The sequence below is a fragment of the Lampetra planeri genome, chromosome 19 (assembly GCF_965212315.1).
Source record: "Lampetra planeri chromosome 19, kcLamPlan1.2.h2, whole genome shotgun sequence".
Classification (NCBI taxonomy): Eukaryota; Metazoa; Chordata; class Hyperoartia; order Petromyzontiformes; family Petromyzontidae; genus Lampetra; species Lampetra planeri.
The window spans coordinates 9,062,665-9,083,839 of record NC_136125.1 but is presented as its reverse complement, the minus strand read 5'-3'; the positions used below and the strand labels follow the sequence as shown (position 1 = coordinate 9,083,839).

At 49.5% G+C, this 21,175-nt stretch overlaps 1 protein-coding gene across 2 annotated transcripts in view; it reads right to left on the bottom strand.

The window, feature by feature from the left end:
• The window catches only part of LOC144724067 (inositol polyphosphate-4-phosphatase type I A-like), a 53,998-nt gene that overhangs the window by 11,478 nt on the left and 21,345 nt on the right, over positions 1-21,175 (bottom strand). For both annotated transcript variants that reach the window (XM_078602919.1, XM_078602920.1), the window contains exons 7-24: positions 20,971-21,050; positions 20,527-20,632; positions 19,993-20,083; positions 18,726-18,873; positions 16,969-17,099; positions 15,477-15,581; positions 13,255-13,363; positions 11,614-11,797; positions 11,114-11,479; positions 9,690-9,852; positions 8,394-8,432; positions 7,599-7,774; positions 5,549-5,672; positions 4,705-4,834; positions 3,692-3,832; positions 2,622-2,719; positions 2,140-2,252; positions 1,457-1,611 (exon numbers count right to left, since the gene is read on the bottom strand). In XM_078602919.1, coding sequence (XP_078459045.1) covers positions 1,457-1,611; positions 2,140-2,252; positions 2,622-2,719; positions 3,692-3,832; positions 4,705-4,834; positions 5,549-5,672; positions 7,599-7,774; positions 8,394-8,432; positions 9,690-9,852; positions 11,114-11,479; positions 11,614-11,797; positions 13,255-13,363; positions 15,477-15,581; positions 16,969-17,099; positions 18,726-18,873; positions 19,993-20,083; positions 20,527-20,632; positions 20,971-21,050 — 2,459 coding nt within the window. The remainder of the gene's footprint in view (positions 1-1,456; positions 1,612-2,139; positions 2,253-2,621; positions 2,720-3,691; positions 3,833-4,704; positions 4,835-5,548; positions 5,673-7,598; positions 7,775-8,393; positions 8,433-9,689; positions 9,853-11,113; positions 11,480-11,613; positions 11,798-13,254; positions 13,364-15,476; positions 15,582-16,968; positions 17,100-18,725; positions 18,874-19,992; positions 20,084-20,526; positions 20,633-20,970; positions 21,051-21,175) is intronic.

Genomic DNA, 21,175 nt, shown 5'->3' with positions numbered 1-21,175 from the left:
AAGGCCATGAATGACTACTGTTAATACTCAGGCGTGTGTGTGTGTGTGTCATGAACAGCGGTTGTGCAGCGGTTAGCGCGCTACCAACCCGGCAACCCGAGCTCGATTACCGCTCACGATCACCAACACCAGTAACGATTATCTGAACCGGCCCTGGGCCTCCCCCTAGGTCGACTCAGCCTCAAATGAGGCTGAGTAAACATCGACACAAGGGAGACAAAGGCGGCCGGGCGTGGTGTTGACCACCCACCCCCTCGTGTGCCGTGCCGGCCTTCATAGGTGCTCACTAACAGCACTTGACCCAACGGTCTGTTTAGGCTATACGGGGGATCTTTGTCTTTTTGTCATGAACAGTGGTCACAGAGTTATTTTCCACCCGAGTGGGTGGTTTAATTACCACAGCAGCTCTCTCGTGCATGGGGTTACTCGTTACTCTGGTTCACTCCCACGAGCAAAATACCCATTAAGGAAATAGCCAAATCTCCCATAAAAAAACAGAGTCTTAAGACTCTAATGACTGTGCACTGTGAATGACAATTAACACGACCCTTAATGTCATTTAGTGAATTGTCGCTGCCTTAAATTTCTCAAACCAGCCAAGCAATACGGTGGTTAGACCACGTGGCTTGCGAGTGGAAGTTTTACAAGTTAAAGTTAAATCCTGGTCAGGGGTCAACTGAGCCCTGCACCCCCCTTCAGGGGGTTAAATAAAATGAGTATCAATTTGTGGAAAGTTCAAAGTGGTTGTGCAACAGATAAGACTCCTTCCCGCCATAGAAATGGATAAGGTCCACCACCGGCTCCGAGCTGTAGACAGGAGATGAACATCGCTCGATGCTCATGTGAGCAGGAAACCAAATTTTTTTACAATTTCCCAACTATGCATTGAGGTGTACCTTGTAAAAACTTGAAAACCTACTAACAAATATTGTTCAAGATAACCCACACTGACGACGGCTACGCAATAAAGTCATAAATTGACGTTTTTCATTCACTTAATTTATATTTTGTGGGTTATCAATTTTCAATGCACAGCGAAGGCTGAGATGCAGACCTCGTCTGTCCCACTGGCTCCCTCACATACGTATAAATGCACCTGTTCGTGGATGTGGGTTGATGTGTGTGTAGTCGAGCGGTTAGCGTGCTGCACTACGAATCCAGAGACACGAGTTCAATTCCTGATCACAGCTACCATACACCAATGAAGATTATCTGTACGAGTCCTGGGCCTCCCCTAGGTCGATTCAGCCTGAAATAAGTATGTGATTTAATGTGTAATCATTGCCACTATAGAGACAAAGGTGGTGCTGGCCACCAGCCCCCTCGTGTGCCGTGCCGGCCTTCATAGGTGCTCGCTAACAGCACTTGCCGCAACAGTCTGTTAAGGCTACACGGAAGATCTTTGCTGCGTGCGTGCACGTGCTGCGTCTGAGCACATGCAGGTGCATGCCTGTACCTGCGCATGCAGTCCAGCGTCTGCGTGAAGACCTGCGGCGCCATGCCATGCTCCTGCTGCAGGATCAGGCACTGCTCCAGCGTCACCGACATGGCCGTGCGGTCCTTGGCGCTCTTGCAGCTCGTGAGCCGCAGGCCGTTGAGGCGCCGGCAGGCCTAGGGGGGTGAGGCGGCGCAACAAGGCCGGTTAAAATCGCGCGCGTTTTTTTTCTCCCGTCGCCCGATAAACTCTGTAGGCAGGCAGGTATGATCTCATTACCCAGTGTCAGAACGATTAACTCTTTTGGTCACTTCGGTTTCATGGCACATGAAATAAAAACACTTGGAAGTGAAAAAAACTGCCGTAAGACTGAAGAGGGTTATTTTATGGGTAAGGAAATGAATATCACTATTCTGTGATTTATGTTGTAAGACTCCTTAAAAAAATCGGTCAAAGATCCCAATGCACAAACCTCTGGATAATGTCTTGAAATAGTGAGGTTTTTATTGACAAACAAACCACTAAAAAGTGAATTGTAATTTAGAATATCGGACAAAGATTGCTCCACTGTATGTATGTTGAATCTCTTTCGCACCGTACGTAGCCAACCGTGTTAATCGGAGGTGCGAGCATTCATCTTTTCACCCGATGCGCTCCACACACACGTGAGCAAAGAGACATCGACCTGAAGTGGAGGCCATTACCTCAGCAGCCTGCCACAGGATGTCCACGTTCTTGGGTTTCCGCGCACGCACGTTCTGCCCGAGGAAACGCAGCAGTTCCGAGAGGCAGGTCTGGCTAAGGGAGCGAGGGAGGCCTGCGCAGAACGAGCGGGAGAGAGCGGGTGCAGGGGAAGCATAAAAAGAACAATAATACAATATCAATGGAGGGTAATTAGTGAACATGCAACATGGATAAAAAAAATCAAAAGTCAAAAGTGATGTCCAGCTCATGTCCTGACTACAGCCCTGAGCAGAGCTGAGATTAACCACTGTTAAATCAACCCATAAGCATAGAAAATATTTCTGGGTAAGCTGTTCTACAACTTTGGTGTTTAAGTAATTCTTAACCGCGTCCATGGTTTCTTGTAATAATAATTTTCTAAATCCACATGGCTGGGTAGACCAATGCGGGTTCTGGTCCGGTGAACGGCTGTGGCAAAGCGACAAAAGAAACGGTGGCTCACAGTCATCAGGGAGAAGCTCCTTGAACTGCTCGTAGTAGGAGTTGAGGCGACCCCAACTCTCCAGGTTGATGATCTCCTGCAGCGACGTGTCGCCGAACCTGCGGTGCGCGTGCGGCGGAGAGATGGGTCACTTTACCCTGCCTTCGAGTGCGTCACCATTTCCGTACAGATCGCCAGCTCTGGAGGTCACCACGGCCAAAGTCGTTCATACCACCGCACATTTGTTTTGCTAGGTCATGCAGCTGTTTGATGAGGAAGCCACTGGAGCTATGCACTTTTAAGTCTAGATTGAAAACTAGTTTCATGAGAACTGACTTTTGTGTTTAGTTTGCTGTCTTCGCCCCGTACCTCCGATTAGCACGGTTTGCTATGTACCGTGCAAAAATAATCAACATGCATACATACGTTACAAAGTTGTTATTTCTGGGCTCCGATTGCTTGGTCGTGGGACTGTGCTGTCGCGTTGCCTTCTCCCTTCTTGGTCATGTTTTTCTGTCCTGACTCTACCCCCACCCCTGCCATTCTTCCCTTATTTAGTCCCTCAAATGTGTAGAGTATACTGAGATGTGGGTGCTATTTACTGCATGAAATGAACCTTATGGCGGGACTCCGGGGTCCCATAAGCCCCCGGCTCTCGCATCAACTGCGTTGCGACGTCATTTTGTCTGTTGAAGGCAAACGATACGGCAATCTATTCCTCTCGACGAGCTCTACGCGATGCGCTAGTCAAAGTTTAAAAGTTTTGATTATGACTACAGCAATTTTGGCAACGACGGGTGCTTGGTGAAGAACGAGAGAATTGATTTCTGGTGGGTTGCGGCGTCGATGTACGAGGTGGGATGGAGTCGCCAAAAATAAATATATTAATTACGGGACCCCGTGGTCCCGCCATAAGGTTCAAATGAATTGCCGTTGTTACATTCAACCGCAATTGTTGCCGTAATCAAGTATACATGTACGTTGAACTTCTTTCACACCGTACGTAGCCGACCGTGCTCAACGGAGGTGCGGGGGTGTTAACGCGGGAGTGTGATGGGAGTGTGTGGCTGGCGAGCGAGGGTGAGGCTAACTTGTCGGCGAGCGTCTGCTGCTCGTTGATGCCGACGTTGAAGAAGACCGGCTGCACACGCAGCAGCATCCCGCTCTGGATCTCCCGCGGCAAAGCGTCAAACATGGCCGCCGGCAACGGGATGCGCACGTTGAAGCCGTCCCTGCATTCATAAAATGACAACGACGACGTCAACAGCAAGACCAACGCTTTTTACAAATACGTCTACCCCAAAGTATCCAACAACGGTTGACTGTACAAGAGATTTTCACCAAAATGATTCTGTAAGACCGTTCAACTGGCCTTTTTGCACTGAGTTCAGTTCTGAACATGCCACAATGCTACTTCATGCGGGTCTCTCCCACATGTCGACCTTGCGGGAAACACTTCATCCTTAATGGGCTCTCATGTGCACGGACAACCCTTTTCTATTTCTATGTTACAAGGTAAGACCCACTGAGCTATGAGCTCTTTTTGAAACGACAGTTCAACAAAGTGGCCTTTCACGTGGAAATGTATCGCAGCCAAATACTCTAAATACGTTTATAAATGTGGAGGAAAAAACCATGGAGAAAAAAACTGTGTCCACGGGGAGAACATGTAGACTCCAAATATACAGCAGGCGTCAGGGCAGAGGTCGCAAACGGGTTATTCCGTACCCGTACCCGGCCGCACCAGGGTCGCAAACGGGTACCCGTACTCGTAACCGGCCGGGTACGGGTACCTGGGTATCGGGTAGAGTACGGGTATCGGGTACCCGATTGCGACCTCTGCGTCAGGGTCAGAATCGAACCCACGACCTCCTGTATACCAGGCGAGGTAGTTAACATCTCGCCTTTGCCAATGCACTGCTAGATAAAGGCTATGCGGGACCGTGCCGGTCAATGTGGGTTGGTGAGGGCAGGGAGGGAGCCCACGGCGGCAGCCATTGCCGCTGACGATTGGCGGCAACGATTGCCTTCAAATTGCCCTGCTGCACCGTGACCTGCGGTGGGTGTGGTCTAAGCAATGCCAAGGTTTCCCAATCGCGCGCACCGATTTCCGTCGATGATCGGCAGCATCGCCTCGGCCGAGGCAGTGGTCGACGCGGGAACGACCTTGAAGGTCACGTTGCGAAGGTCGGAGATGCCCACACTCATGTCCTCCACCATCCCGATCTCCTCGCCTGTGAAGAGAGTGATCACCCGATGAGAACGATGACTGTTACTGTTTTTAATTTAACAGTACACAATGCCATTGCAGTGCTTACGTAGTCAAAATGTTTTTTTTTATTTTAGTCGGTTAGACCAGTCAACTAACGCAGTCAAACAAATGTAATCCACTCTCTGTTCTTTACAAGTTGGTGTGCGGGGCGTGTAATTTATCACTCTCAATATTCTCAGGTCAGCCGATCAGTAAACTCAGTAAATATTTTGAACAATAAAAATCCGGTATAGATCCCCTCACAAATGCATTCCGATTAGTTAATGTTATCTTGCCATAGTCCGTCAAGCTTCGGTCTTTGGTTAGTAGTCGTAGTCATCACCACGTTTTGACGGTATTGATGTAATTATTTAAAGTATTGTCTCTTGAAGCTGAAACCATTTGGCATCGGCATATCAAATGTAATGTATGCCCCAGGAGGTTCAGTTCACCAATTGGCCGACCTTATAATAGTAAGAGGGGAAGCGTGAAAATTACAATCCCCTCACACCAATGAACGTACGTTATCAGTGACTAAAATAAAAACACTTCGTTGACGGGTATTTTCATCACTAATTTCACTTACGAAATTAGCACCGTTGCAACGTTGGTAATGTCATTACAGACTGGGTTCAGGCATGCTGCTCTGCCATTCGTCCATGCCAAGGGCAACGACCTGTGACCCCGAGCCTCTAACCGTAGGTGCTTAGCAGCCCCTCGAACTGCGCCAGCAGCCCGATGGTGTGCAGTTGCCGTAGAAACCCGTCGTCATGGAGACAGCTGCGTAGCTTCACGATGAATCCACACACGAGAGCTGAGAGCTGTGAAAACGTGGGGTCAGGGGGGAACGAGGTGCCGGGCAGGGTTGCAAGGAAAAGCAAAACAAAAAATTAGGTGAAATAATGTTTAATATTTTTCTCCTCTTTGTCCAACTCAAAGCAAGGAGGTATGGATGTGAATGCACACCAATTCTATGCATTTATGTTGTTTGCTGCTCATACGGTGAGGTTAAATGATTTGCAAAACAACACCACCAAAACATTTTTCACGCCAAATATTTCAGGATTTTTTCTTGGCCATTTTTAGCTGTATTGACGTGAATGCATCGCGATGCCTATTTATGGTTGCGCTTTGCAGGTGTGATTTAATGATTCGCAAAATAGCATACGCTTTCATGCAATCTGCACCTGCTGAGGAATATATTACTTATGAATTGCCTATTTACAAGATTTCAAGGGACAACACTGCAAAAACGAAATACAAAAAATTAACCCGTAAAAACAAAGTTTTTCACAATAAATCCTTTATATGCGTGGCATCGGTTTTATTTTATTATCCATTTCTGTTTTTCTTGAGTAAGAGTTTCATTTTTATCACATTGGTATTTTTAATTAAATATGAAAAAATATTTTTCCTAAAAAGTGGAACATTTTGGAAAAAAAAATTCACGAAAATAAATTGTCACGCACAACGAGTCTGTGTGCAAAATGTCAGCTCGATTGGATCACGGGAAGTGGGTTAAAAAACGACTGAAAGATTTGCACGGTCGTAAGCGCGCAAGCAAGCAAGCGAACTTAATATAAAAGGATTTAAAAATAAGAAGAATTTCAACTTGTAACACGCACAGTATTAATTCGCTCACTGTCAAAGAGAGAGAACGACGCAGGGGCGCGGGCAACCACAGAAAAGCGGGCAGAGCAGCTGTGCGGTGAGCCGGCACCAACAATTGCTCAAAATCTGCAGCCTCCTAGATACGAAGATGCTTTTAGCCAATTACTGAGTGGTTACATGCAGCAGGAAGCCAGAGCACTCTGAGGAAACCCACGAGGTCAAAACCCATGGGGTTAACACTAAACAGGTGGATAAGGCCACATTTGATGTACCGCTTCTCCTGCCAAGCCAGGATTACGGCTACTCGATACCCACATGAAAGGAGTTTCACATTTTCACAACATTTTCGTGACCCACCAATCCTTGACTCCACAGTGCCCGGAGTGCAGTCATGCGCCACCACCACCGCCCGATTATAATGACAATGTTCACACCATCAAAGCCTTCATAGATCTGCATAGCCAGGACCCCTACACATACATGTCCTCAGTGTAATGTAGCACCGTGTATAAATAGCATTGTGCAAGGTATCACGATGTGATGTAGCGTGGTCTAACAACGTGTTCCAGAACACACTGTACGTCAACACGTATGCATTACCGTCGGTGAAATGCAGTGTAACACAGCTTTGCGTACTATTGTGTACCGTGGAACTGTGTAGCGAAGAATCACATGACGTGCAGTACAGCATGCTGTAGGGCATGCATTTTAGATATGCGTAATGGAATGTATCATCATGTGGCCTAGCATTATACACCATGCAGTACAGCATAATGAAACAATGCAGCATCATTGTGTATTGTATCAACAAACAATAAGCTGCACAGCATAATTAAACAATGCAGCATCATTGTGTATTGTACCAACAGACAATAAGCTGCACAGCATAATGAAACAATGCAGCAGCATCCTTGTGTATTGTACCAACAAACAATAAGCTGCACAGCATAATGAAACAATGCAGCATCATTGTGTATTATACTAACAGACAATAAGCAGCACAGCATAATGAAACAATGCTGCATCATTGTGTATTGTATGGACGGACAATAACCGCACAGCATAATGAAACAATGCAGCAGCATCATTGTGTCGTGCGAGGCTCCGTGAAGGAGTGGTGGCGGTGCGCTGCCTACGGCCTGCGAGAAGACGAGGTCACGGCGGTGCTGCAGGCCAAGGGCCTGCACGACGGACGCGGCGCCGTCCTGCATGAGCAGGAAGGTGACGGCCTGGCGGGCGCGCTCGCTCAGCATGCACACGCAGTCCGTGAGCGTGGCGAGCAGTGGGTACAGCGTCTCGCTCCACTCCGCGCCTGCCGCCGTCACCAAAAGCGCGAGTGCGGGTCAGGCAAACGGGCGGGCGCGGAACGACGCGTCGATTCGTCGAAAGTCTGCATTGAACCGCGCGGGGTATGCTGCGCTGCAGACACAGCCATCTCCTACACCGATGGACAATTTAGAGATCACAGTGCAACCGTGGTCACTAAACGCTTTTCTGCAGACAGACACCAATGTTCTATAGAACCAATGACGAGCTTGGAGATGAGTGTGACCTTTCAACTACAGCAAGGAGCCTGAAGTCGTCGTCAGCCTAACATTTTCCCGCACCTCCAGTAAGCGAGGTTGGCTACGTACGGGCGCGGAATAAGTTCAACATACGTACATTTTCCACAATCACAATCGGCCAATAGTCTTTGGTAAACATAAAACAAAACATTGAGAGGACACGGGGAGTGGGCAGTTGTGTATACACTCAATTTACAATACAACCCAAGCACCACTGCATTCCAGACACTTGTTTGCAGAAGCACAACCATGAAAGCCATTCACACCTGTGTCACCCTACCCCAAAGCTCCCCCAATGTTTGTCACTGTTTGAATTTCCAGCCACACTAGAATCTACAGTCCCAGACAGCAGTGTGCGATGCTTACCAGTAGTTGGTGTCAACTCCACCAATGTCAGCCCTCCATCTGCAAGAGACACAACGACGACAGGGTGAAGGGGGTAACGCAATGCTGCGATCTTCTTCTTATAGTGTGCGCCTACTTGATCAAGCCGGACCCACAGCTTCATTGTCTACAGCCCTCAGTGCTCTCAGTCCTTCATCCAGTCTGCTCAGAGGTCAGACCTCCACAGTATCTGCCAAAGTCTGCACCATTCCCGCAGTCAGGGCCATCCCAGATGTCCCACGTGGCCTTGTTAGCCACGCATTACCCTGTCCACAATGCAACATTTGGAAACTTTGTAAGTATGTTGAACTTCTTTTGGACCATACATAGTTTACCGTGCTCATTGGAGGTGCAGGGGACGGACAAGAAACTAAAACACAATATTTTTTTATAGAAATTCGTTTTCAACCTTGATTTATAAGTGCATAGCTCCAGTGGCTTCCTAATATCTGAAGGAAGAGTGTTCCAGACAGCCGCAGACGCACATCCGAAAGCACGCGATGCAGTAACCATCTTTGTTTGATGGCTAGGCAAAAGCTGCTGCGAGAATGACCGGTTTGCTTATGTTCCTTGAACTTCTTCGAAGCCAAAAGTCCCATTATTGCATGGGGGGCTTATTATCTCGTCACACCCACTGCCCTCAATCTCTCATTCCACTGCATCTGACCCGCAAGTCTCCAAATTCTTGTGGCCTGCACCAGTGGCATCTCCGTAGCCCTTCTGATGTGTGGGGCTGTGTGTGAGTCTATGGGTCTCTGAGCTCCGTAGCCCTTCCGATTGCATTTCTTTGTTTCTTTCCAACGCAATGCCACACCATTCAAGCAAGTCTAGCCTCCCTCACCTGCTTGAGAACGGCTCCAAATTCAAGAATATTAGTGACCCCTGCGAAGGCTATGATAATATTTGTAACCCCTGCTTTGGGGCGCCACGGTGGCGAGATGTTAACTACCTTGCCTGGTATACAGGAGGTCGTGGGTTAAACCCCTGACGCCTGTGGTCGTGTGGATTTATCTCCAGGTCCTCCGGTTTTTCCCTCCACATTTAGAAAGATGCCTTCAAGAGTATTGGCTGCTATAAATATCCACATAACAAGCCACTTCATTGAGCTATCTTTTGTGGTCAGGTCGCTTCTGAAAACGAGCTACGTAGCTCAGTGGGCCTTGCCTTGGCAACACAAAAACAGCTCGTAGTTTTGTTCAGTTGGTTCTAACTTTTACATTCCGGCTCTGACGCAATGTTTGAAACGGAGGTGGGGGGGGGACGGTAGGGGCACCGTACTCCCAACTCGAGAAGATGCCGACAGCTCTGCCGAGGAGAAGACGTCGTCGTCGGAGGCGTTGGCCTGGCCTTCCTGGCCGCAGCGGCGCTCGCGCTGCAGGAGGCGATCCACCGCCTTGATGATGCAGTCGAGGCTTTTGTCCACGTTGAGCCACACGCTGCTCTGCGGGGCACGCGGGCAAGACCGGCGCAAAACAGCACGCACGTCCCGTTTGTTTATTCATTCACGATCGCTCCACGGCAGCAACAACAACTCGAGCCGCTTGATTGGTCGCAAGTGTTTAAACATGTTCAGGAGCGACTAAAGTCCGCTGCTGGATGAAGGATTACCTCCCCCCACGCCACCATATCTCACCATGCTTGTCGGTGCCGACTGGTGTGTGGCGGGGAAACCCCAGGAGTGGTGCATACGTCGCTCGCCCATCACGACTGATTTTATTTGCTCGTGATTGTAATCTCAAATCACCGGTTTCATAGCGCATTGCGCTAGCCACTATACCACCACTCCCCTGCAACTAAGGAAGTGAGATTAGTTTGTGAGGTTAAGCTCATCAATTTTTCATGAAGTCCAATTTAATGTAATCTCTGCATTCAGGATAACATTACTGCTTAGATAAAAAAAATATTCAGCTTGGATGCATTAATTAATTGATATATAGAGTTCTCAGGATGCCCATAGATAGACCTCTCAGGATGCCCATATAAAGATGAAACTTATTCATGTAAAATTTTGGTGATGTGGCCAACGCTGATGTTTACACACCGCACAAGACACTCAGTTAAAGCTGAATCAATCTCCGGGAGGCCCAAGATCGGTTCATGGTGCACGATGCTAACCACTAAGTCATCGCTCCCCATGCACACACACACAAAACATGTACGTAGGTACATGACAAAAATATACAAAGCATGTACTCAGGCGCGCGCACACACACAGAGACAAAGATTCCCCACATAGCCATAAAGACTTAGGGCAAGTGCTGTTATCGAGCACTGATGAAGGCCAGTATGGCATGCGAGCGGGTGGGTGGCCAACACCACGCCTGGCCGCCTTTGTCTCCCCAGTGGTGATGTTTACACATCACACCAAGTACTCATTTGAGTCGACCTAGGGGAAAGACCCAGGAGCCATTCAGATAATCGTCACTGGTGTTGGCCGTGAGCGGGAATCGAACTCGGGTCGCCGGGTTCAGAGCAGCGCACCAACCGCTGCACGACCGTTCCGCACTACGCATGCACACACAACAACAACCGCCATTCGCCACTAAGTGGCAGTGACGTCACCACGACGCTTGTGCCAGGCCTGGCACGTACACACGCACACACTTGCACACACACTTGCACACACTTGCACACACACGCACCCACTTGCACATACTTGCACATACTTGCACACACTTGCACACACTTGCACACACACGCACCCACTCCTCCTCGGGCCACTCGCCGCCGCACACCGCCGAAGTGCCGGCCGCGTTCCCGGCCGTCATCAGGGACGCGAACGACGACGCGATGGACAAGGTGAGCGAGGCGCGGTTCTCCCGGCCCGTCCAGCGAGCCGCCAGCGAGTCGCGATCGTTGCGCAGGACGACGCGGTCCCTGTCCTCGACGCCCTCCTCTCCGCCCCCGCAGCTGCTGCCGCCGGCGCTGCCGCTGGGGCTGCCGCTGCTACCGCTCGCTTCGCCGGGCGGGGTCGGCACGGAGGCGACAAAGTCGGGGCGCGCCGACGCCAGCGAGTGCACGGCACCGCCCAGCAGCTTGCAGTCGCACACCGTCACCAGCTGGCGGGTCTGCACAAAGACGCGACGACGACGAAGCGGCAACAACAAAACGTCGTCATCGTCATCATCGTCATCGGCACGGCAAAAAGCGGCCACGTTCGGTGGCCACTCTGCACGACGCATGCTCCGAGCGCGGGCCCCACCTTGTCGGCGAGGCTGGCGAGGGTGCGCTCCAGGCCGCACGCCGAATGCTCGCGAGCGGCGCGGGAGAGCCGCTCGGCGTAGTAGGCCACCTGCGTGCGCAGCGCCGTGATCTGTGCGTTGAGCTCGCGAGCCTTCGCCACGTCCTGCGGCCGCCACGCGCTCGCTCGCGAGCCCATCGCCGGGCTGGCCGCGGCGGGAAGAGCGATGACACGAGGGGGGGACACGTGGCATAGGGGAGGCGAGCGTCAGTGGTGTGGCTAGATTCACTGCCCGACTACCATCGTCTTCCCCGGTGCTGATGTTTGATGTTTTCTGATGTACACACACAACGTGAATTGTATTGGCCAAAACATCCACGAAGCTGAAAATTATCTGCATGTTAGTCAAATTGGATTGCACACAGCAACATGGAGCCTTACTGCAAAACATTTGCAGGATCATCTGGACTAAGCGTTTTGAGACTCAGCGACTCATCTCTGGGTAAACAAGCATAACAACATTTCACTGCACCAGGCACTCATTGAAGACGCATAGGCATGTGGCGGCAACATGAGGGATACGGGATTCGCGAGAGACGAGTAATATGGGATACGGGAAGCACATGGGGATTGATTGTATGTATGTTGAACTTCGTATGTAGCCAACCACGCTAATTGGAGCTCCAGTGGCTTCCTAATATCAGAAGGAAGTGCGTGGCAGAAGGCCGCAAACGCGCACCAGAAAGCAGGCAATGCAATAGAGTGTGTTTGGGAGCATGGTGCAACACAGCAGGAGCATTTTTAGGATGAATCGAATTAATCAGAAGTGACTAACAGCGAGACCTTCCTGCCCTCGTGGTTTGTCATTCCAGTGCGCTCCATGTCAATTGGCTCTTGCCTGGTAGACCCAGCGCAGGCAGAACACAGTGTAACAACCATAGCTCCGTTTATCAACCCGGCAGTTTTTGTCTTCTTTTAAAGCCCTTTGCCAATCCACTGCTGGATAATGGGCTCCCCAAGCCATTCGACTTCTGTTTCACCGCGCTGGCCAAGGCATAATGGGACCCGGGACCAGTTTACATTTCACTCACCTCTGACGTCAGCCGTGTAAACTGTGCAATTTCTAAAAATGTCGTATATATGCATCTTGAATTGCTTGAAAGTAAATTGTAAGGTGTCAATGCTGGAAACTAACACTCAATGATTGCAGTTTAAATAGTTTTTTACTGAACTAACAAATCATTGCAAATGCGGAGAAATACAAACAGCTGACCTTGAAAGCATTATGCTGCGTGGGAGTGCGCGTGCTTTCCTGTGCCTACGTATATTTGCGTGCGTGTCGTTGTGTGTGAATGCGAGCAGCGGTGACGCAGCGTGAGAGCACTGCGCTACGAACCCGGTTGACAACAGTTTGACACTTGGTCAGCTTAAAATGAGAGCCCAGTCCAGTGTGCAAACATCAGCACTAGAGTGACAAAAGGCTGCTGGGTGCGATGATAGCTACACCACTCCCTAGTATGGCTTGCTCCCCTTGGCAAGTGCTTGCTAACAGTACTTGCCCCAACAGTTTGTTGAAGCTTGGCTGGGGGATCTTTGTCTATAAGCGCGTGTGCATGTGTGCGCGTGTGCATGTGTGCGCGCTTCCAATCCAGTTTCATTCACCTTTTCTTCGACTCCTCAAATTTGGTCACGAGCTTCCGCAGGCCCCCGGTTTTGAATCCCTGCACGTGAGCTGCAGGCGCCCCCACCGTCACGATGTCATACGTGTGATCTGAAATGTAACAACGGCAAAAATGAAACGCCAAAGAGGCTCTTCTGCTCTCTCGTCAGCTACTCACACGTGCAATTATTCACAATCGTTTGACCACATTGCAGCATGCGTTGAGCCGAGACGGAGAAACATAAACAAGGCAGGTGTGCAAGACGGCTTGGGATGTTTCCCCTCTCACTAGTGTTTGGATATTCAACGAGTTGCTAAAGGCCCTTACACTGAATTGTATCAATGTTAACAGTGGTCTGCTGTGACTTCAGCAACCTACAGCGACCCTCATGAGTTACATGTTTAACGGTGGCGAACATCAGTGTTGAGCGATATTGTGACTAGTCCTGGGGCCCTGTCTTCACCGATCAATACTGACAAGCGCGGTGAAGTACTGCTAACGACTGTACAGTAAAACCTATAGCAGTGACAGCGGAGGTCCAGAATATTGTAAATAATATACTATTGAAAAACCTACTCTGTATTCTTGGTTCTTTTGTTAAAGTCACGTAGAAGGGAAATAATAAAATAATATAAATATTAAACAATTAAAAATTCTCGCGACGTTTCGACTACAACAAAATAAAATTTCACATTTTCTTGCTGTGGATTTCACACCTGATGATGATTGTTTGTGTTGCAGTCGAAACGTCGTGGTAATTTTGTTTTGTTTTATATTTATATTATTTTATTATTTCCCTTCTACGTGACTTTACCGAAAGAACCAAGAATATTAATCCCTGCAGTCACGAAAGCTTTAAATCAAAATTTTAACCTACTCTGTATTATACCGACACATGATTAACACATCACACACTTAATTTATCGTGGGGATTCATTGACCGCACTTCACCACGCTGGTCATTGCAGGTTGATGCGCTCATTTCGTCTTCGCTTTGTGCTCGACTGCGATGGGTGCCCCCTGCCCAGGATAGAGCTACTCAGGTCTACAAGGCCCTCAAGCTTCTATGCCACATCAAAGCAGAATAAAAACATTATTAACTTGATGACAATTAGCTACATATTTACCATTTTAAATGTGCACTGTAATAAGACTTTTCAACAAGTAATTACTGTACAGTTTAGCATGGTTGTACCGATGTGGCATGTTCTATTTATTAATTTCCTCACGAACTGCTGCGGTCATATCGCAACAGTGGCCATGTATTTTTTTTAAGGAAATGCCACACACACATTTCATAGATAGAACTGTGATGCGGTTTCAAAGAAAGGGTTTAGCTTTGTGCGGGTGGGCATTGTGGTCGCACAGGAAATTGTGATAGACACATTAGAAGCGGCCCTAAAATAAGGCAACTGGTTAAGTATGGATTGTGATGTTTCTCCGACTACAATTTGGATCTTTGACAAGTTGTTTTACTTCGTGGAAGTATGTATGTTGAGCTTCTTTCGCACAGTACGTAGCCAACCGTGCTAATCGAAGGTGTGGGGGAAGAACAACAAAGTAAACACAAAGGAGCAGTTCTAAAGAAATTAGTTTTCAATCTAGATTTAAAAGTGCATAGCTCCGGTGGCTTCCTAATATCAGAAGAGCGTTCCAGATGGCCGCAGAGGCACATCTGAAGGCACGCGATGCAGTGACCGTCTTTGCTCGATGGTTAGCCAAAAGCCGCTGTGAGGGTGACCGGAGTTTGCGTGATGGTTGATGCAAAGTACTGTGGTTCATTTGCGGCAAGCACTTTGTGAGCAATGAGTGCGACCTCACAATGCATTCGTTTAGAAAACCCAGAAGCCAATGCAGCTTGGCGAGCACCGGACGGACACGGACGAATCTTGCAGCACCCGTCACGAAAACGTGCCGAAGAATTTTCATGATACTCTTAGGTTTTTTCGGTAAAGTCACGTAGGTGAAAAAATAAATAATAAAAATGAATAATAATAAAATAAAAGAAGAAGAAAATAGAAATAAAATAATAAATCACGACGTTTCGGAGGCAACAAAACGAAACGTCGATCTTTTTTTTACGTGACTTTACCGAAAAAACCTAAGAGTATGAATTCTTGCAGTCACAAAAGCTTCAAATCTAGAATTTTCATGATGTTCGCTGACGGTGATCACGTGTATAGTGTGAACGGACGAGCCACTGCGAGGCGGGGGGAGGCACACCTGTGTGCACGTCGTCCATGACCCGCATGCGCTGCATGTGCAGGTTCACCGGGACGAACTCCAGGCCCCGCTCCGTGCGCAGCCGGCTCGGCTTGAACGACGGGCCTGTTCCACCACCGCCGGCGCCGCCGCCGCCGGCAGAGAGAGGAGCACGTCAACACGGAGCTTTAGATACTCGCGTTAAGCCTGCCGTCGCCGGCGCTGCTAATCTCATACGCCGCGCCATGGCGGGACGTGCCCCTTTGCCACGGAGGGTGCGTGCTTGCCGCCACGGGGCGGTGTTTCGAGCGGTGCAGTGGGGCAGGGTGTGGGGGTGTTGAGTGACGTGGTGGTTATGCAATTTGGTGTGGAGACGAGGACCAGTAGTTAGTGGTGTGTCGGGAAGTGCGTTTAAATATAATAATTTAATACATTTCGTGTTAGCACCATTCTCATAGTGCACAGCTATCATGAAAAACACCCTATATTTCAGACGGGTACAGTCTGCCAATCAGGTGTGACACCGCTATGTGAATTCACCCAAGTATAGTAATTTGCGAGTGGTTTTTCAAACATGGGCAAAAATTTGACCCGTACCGCCAGCACACGTGCACCACTTGTTTTTCAAATAACATCACAAGATCGTCAACATCCCACTGCGAAGCAAACGGCCCATATCAGTTTGCGCTGGGTTAGCACACGCTGGTTAACACACGCTGGTTAACAGACGGTGGTTAACACAGTCGCAGTATTAACCAGCGTGGCTTTGGGGCTCGAAATTACAAACCACCGCAGCCAGCGACAAACGCGCTCTCGCTCGGCCATGTGACCGCTGCCCTAGATAACGTGTCGACTGCTGTGGGGGAGTTGATATGTGTGGGGGCATCGTGCGCGGTCAATGTATGTGCAAGTGTGTAGTGCGTGACGATTATCTGAACCGATCCTGGGCCTCTCCTAGGAGTATCTGGTGCTGTGTGTAAACATCACCACTGGGGAGATAAAGACAGTCACACGTGGTGTTGGCCACCCACCCCATCGTGTGCCGTGGTGCTAGCAAATAGCACGTGCCCCAACAGTCTGCTAAAGGCTATACAAGGGGATCTGTGTCCTTGTGCGTAGGATAACGTTTTGAGCAGTATGTGGTGGTCTGGTGTCGCGAGAGCGTACGTGTGTGGGATCGATGTGTGGGATGGCGTACGGGGTAGAGTACATATGCAGAGGAGTCAAATGGGGATGTGACGTCAGGTGTGCCGTTCAGTGCGATGACGTCACGCTTTCGTCACGGAGAGAGAGACCGGAGCTAGCCGGGCATGGACCAGGACTCAAAGTAGGACCCCTAGCCCCTGGGAGTTGTGTACCCCTGTGTGTTATTGTTCACCTTTGATAAACCCTTGGCGAGGGCCCATAACATACCTCCGTCTCCGAGTGCGTCCGTGGGAACTTCTCTACACATATATGGAGCAGTAAGGGTCATGTCAGTAAAAAGCTGCACGCCGGTGGGTGCAATACGTGCCCTTGTATCTGTTGAGCTCGCGCTGGCTCTCCTGGTAGGTGTTGATGATGGACGTGTACTGCATGACCATCTGCCTGCGGAGGCCCTCCCAGTGAGGAGACAACTCGCCCAGCTCCTCCAAAGCCAAGACTCTGCACACGCGCAGAAACGACATCCCAGTGCGGCCATACAGATTGATGGCGCACGATCTATTAGCGAGCACCTATTAAGGCGGGCACGGCACGAAACAGAGGAGAGGTGGTGACTTGGGGAGGCCTTAATCCAGCAGTGGATTGACCATGGCTGATGACGAGAACATAATGCGGTGTAGCCAGCAACACACTAAAGCGTCTTTGTTACCCCGGTTCTGACGCCGATACACTGCACCAGGTGCTCCTTTTAAGGCAGAGTCAACCTGGGGCAGCTCCAGGACAGATTGAGATACCACTTGCCACTGACGTTATCCATGACCCAGTGTTGAACACGTCACCAGGTTCTTAGCGCAGTGTGCAAACCACTTAACGACTGCTCCATATCCACTGTAGTATCACGTGCTCACATAACTTGTATAGTAGATTCAACTGCGCCTTTAACGATTGGCAATATAATCGTTATAATGTAAACTTTGACTATCGTGCAGTTGTAGAATAACATACAGTAAAATATGCTTCTACAGTTTATCTTCCTGTCGGCATAGCTTACCTTCGTGTGTACGACAGTTAGAAGTAGTAATTGTATATCGACATGAACAACGGATAACACAGTGTCCCCCTTCTTCCCCTGTTGGCAATGCAGTGGCAAGGCCGGCACTAATTAAGGCCAGTAGGACACGTGTGGGGGCCAAGTGGCCGGAAGAAAAGATCGGCCACATCAATTCCCCGGGGCACTGCCATTATAACCACAGGTCCAATGAGGTACGGTGCTGACTTTAGCCAGCAATGACCTCCGGGGGCAAGCCGGCACCGGACACAGATGCTCAAGAGCAGCTGTCATCAACCCTACGAGGATGACCCTGCAGCCTCGGTTATAGAAACCCGCCCCCACCCCCAATCATCCCAAAAGGGCTGCAGGGAAGGAAAAAAACCCAAACAACTGTGAGCCGTCAACCTCAGAGGACTGCTATCAAGAAGTGACACGTGCCTGTGGCGGAGGGTGGGCACAGGGGGGAAGTTACGAATTCTTTTTTTTTAAACAGCTGCGACTTTTTTGGAATGGGAGCCAGCGTCTGTGCCTGTGACTAATTAGACCGGATATCGATTTAATACCCAGCACAGGTGCTTGCCACTGGTACAGGAATTCATCTGTGTGCGCACACCATGCATCTTTTGTTTGATGCTTCCTAAGGCATACTTGAGTTTATCTGGGTGCACAAGCAGACATCGTGTGTGGTGAATATGCTATCGCCTGAATGGGTGTTTACAAGGCTGTGTACGTGCATAAGGGCATGATTGGTTGCTTAGGTATGTGATCGGGCGTGTAGATGAGTATGTGGGTGACGCAATTGTGTGGTTATGTGGTTAGGTGTGCAGATTGGCGAGCGGGTATACGAATACACGTGGTTATGTGGGTATTTTGTTAGGTGTGTAGATGGGCGAGTGAATATGCCGGTGCATATTCGCTCACCCATCTACTGAACATCTGTGTGAAAGAGCTTTCTAGCTCATCGCATTCCTCCAGCATCAATAAATATTCCGATTCTGATAAGACGGGAGTAAAGGTGAGGCGTGTAAACGTGTGTGTCGGCGAGCGAGCGAGCCAGCGTGCGTGCGCTCACGAACCGGGCGCTGTCCTCCTCCACGTACAGCGCCAGCAGCTGTCGAGGTACGTGGAACGACAGCAACGTCTCGCCCATCTGCTCGTGCACGCGCAGCTGGTTCCCGTCCGTCGTGGGGAGACGGTACGTGCGGTAAATCACGCCCTCGATCACTGCCGCCCCCGCAAAAAAGTTGATAAATCACTAACAAAGCACAAACGCATTTGCATGAATCAAATAAAATCGTGTTGTTCACTTACGCTCCCCAGGTAAAGACACCACTTAGGTACAAATGTATTTTGTAACAAGTACAAAAGGGGAATGCTGCCAGTGGTGTAATGGTTATTATCAGAGTTCACCGGTTAATTCTCCTGGTGGGGCAGTTGAAACAATGGCCAAGTTTATTATAACACCCTCCCCCCTCCTGTCCACCCAGCAGTATTAATGGATGCACCACAGTTAACCCTTTCCCATTCCGATGACAGACGTGTATGACAAAGTTATAAAATACACGTTATTGTTATGAAATAACTTTAGCGGTACGTCTTCAGGTCAGGTCGGAAGACGTACCGAGGCTCCCACGGGGCCATTGCGGGAAAGCGTGTGGCACAGTTTGGCGCCAGCTATCATAGAGTGCGCCCGTGTCGCGACAGTTCTCTGCGGTGAGTACAATGTCTTTGAAAACAACGGCGCAATGCCTCTCTAAATAAAGTTGACGACGAACCGCTTACGCGTTCCGAGACCCCACCCTGCACAACTTGCTGCAGACGTTTCGGAGCGGGGAAAGGGGGCAGAGGTCGCAACCGGGTACCTGATACCCATACCCTACCCGATACCCGGCTAACCGTACCCGGCCGGGTACGGGTACCCGTTTGCGACCCTGGTGCGGCCGGGTACGGGTACGGGTAGGCCGTGAGTCACCGGTGTGTAACCGTTTGTCACTCATTTCCCAACGTCTTGTCTCTTCTCACAATTCAAGTTCCTAGAATCAACCCACCCGCGCCTGCAACATGTCTTCATCCCAGAGGTCGCAATTGGGTACCCGATACCCGTACCCTACCCGTACCCGGCCGGGTACGAGTAGGGTACGGGTACGGCCGGGTACGGGTACGGGTACCCGTTTGCGACCCTGGTGCGGCCGGGTACGGGTAGGGGTAAGGTATCAAAACCCGTTTGCGACCTCTGAAAGGGGGTAAACATTCCAATTTATAAATTTTATTTAAAACAGAGCTATGATGATACTCATCTCTCTTTAAATCATTCATTGGCTTTCTTCTACGCACACGAATTACCAGATTTCAGCAGCGTGTCTTTGCGTAGGGATGAGTATTTGGCCCGAACACCCATAGACTCTGCCAAGCTTTCATCCACAGTCAGCACCGTCTGTAGGACCAAGCGATCACAACAATGGTAACAATAACAATCAAAGTGTAGTACGTGACCCACAACCCTAACGCACCGAATCCTGTTATCGGCCAAAGAAATTTCCTTCTACAGCTCCACACAGCGGGCGTGAAATCAACTCAAGCCACGACTCTGAAAGAGGACACCCAGTAATACTGTACTTATAAAATCACTCCAACAGGTTCGTCTTACACAACCCTGCAATGGTTCTTCAAGAGTGACTTATTTCAGATCAATCATTCGATGATCAGGTGACACATTGACAAACTTTGGCTCTGTGACAGAATGCCTACCACTGCTATGACAACGATGATAATGCCAGTAGTAATGGCGACGATGAAAAAGTCGTTGACCATCAGAGGCGTCGAGGTGGGATGACGATGGTGGCGAGAGCGTGCGTCCACACACACACACGCACGTACCCGGCTGTTGTCGGGAGAGCCCCTGTGTGCGGAGCGAGACTCCTCGTGTCTCTCCATTTGCCAGCCGAGTACTGAGATGTTGCCTACTCGCTCATTCTCCGGCGATCTGTGGCACGGGTGACACGGTGGGGCACCGCCCCCCCCCAAGCATCAGCAGGACCAAACCCCCAAGCATCGGCCAATCCCGTTTAGATTTTCTGTTTAATATTTATATCCAGAGCGCAAATGTTACGGCTGGTGGTAATTTGACACGGGAGGGCCGGGCCGTTGAGATTTCTCGAGGGATTTGAGCGAGAGTGAGGCCGAGCTAAATTTATAAATATAAACATGGGACGCCTGCAAAGCGGCACAGGCGTCCGTTGGGAGTAGTAACTGGGCTGGCGTGTGTGTCAAGGGTGAACAGGATGAAAGGCGGAAGGAAAGGAGAGACAAGGAAGGACTCACGTTAATGTAATATGCAGGCGGTGGTTTCTAGAACTCAAAAGGTCCTTGATGGTAAACAATGCTGTTCCCAGTAGGTACATCTAGCAGGCGACAGCATTAAAGAACAAAGGCTGTCATTAGTAAAACATTACAACCATCATCAGCATTGTCAATGTCATCCATGTCATTTCCATCGTTAACCATTATTCACCAATAGCACGAAAGA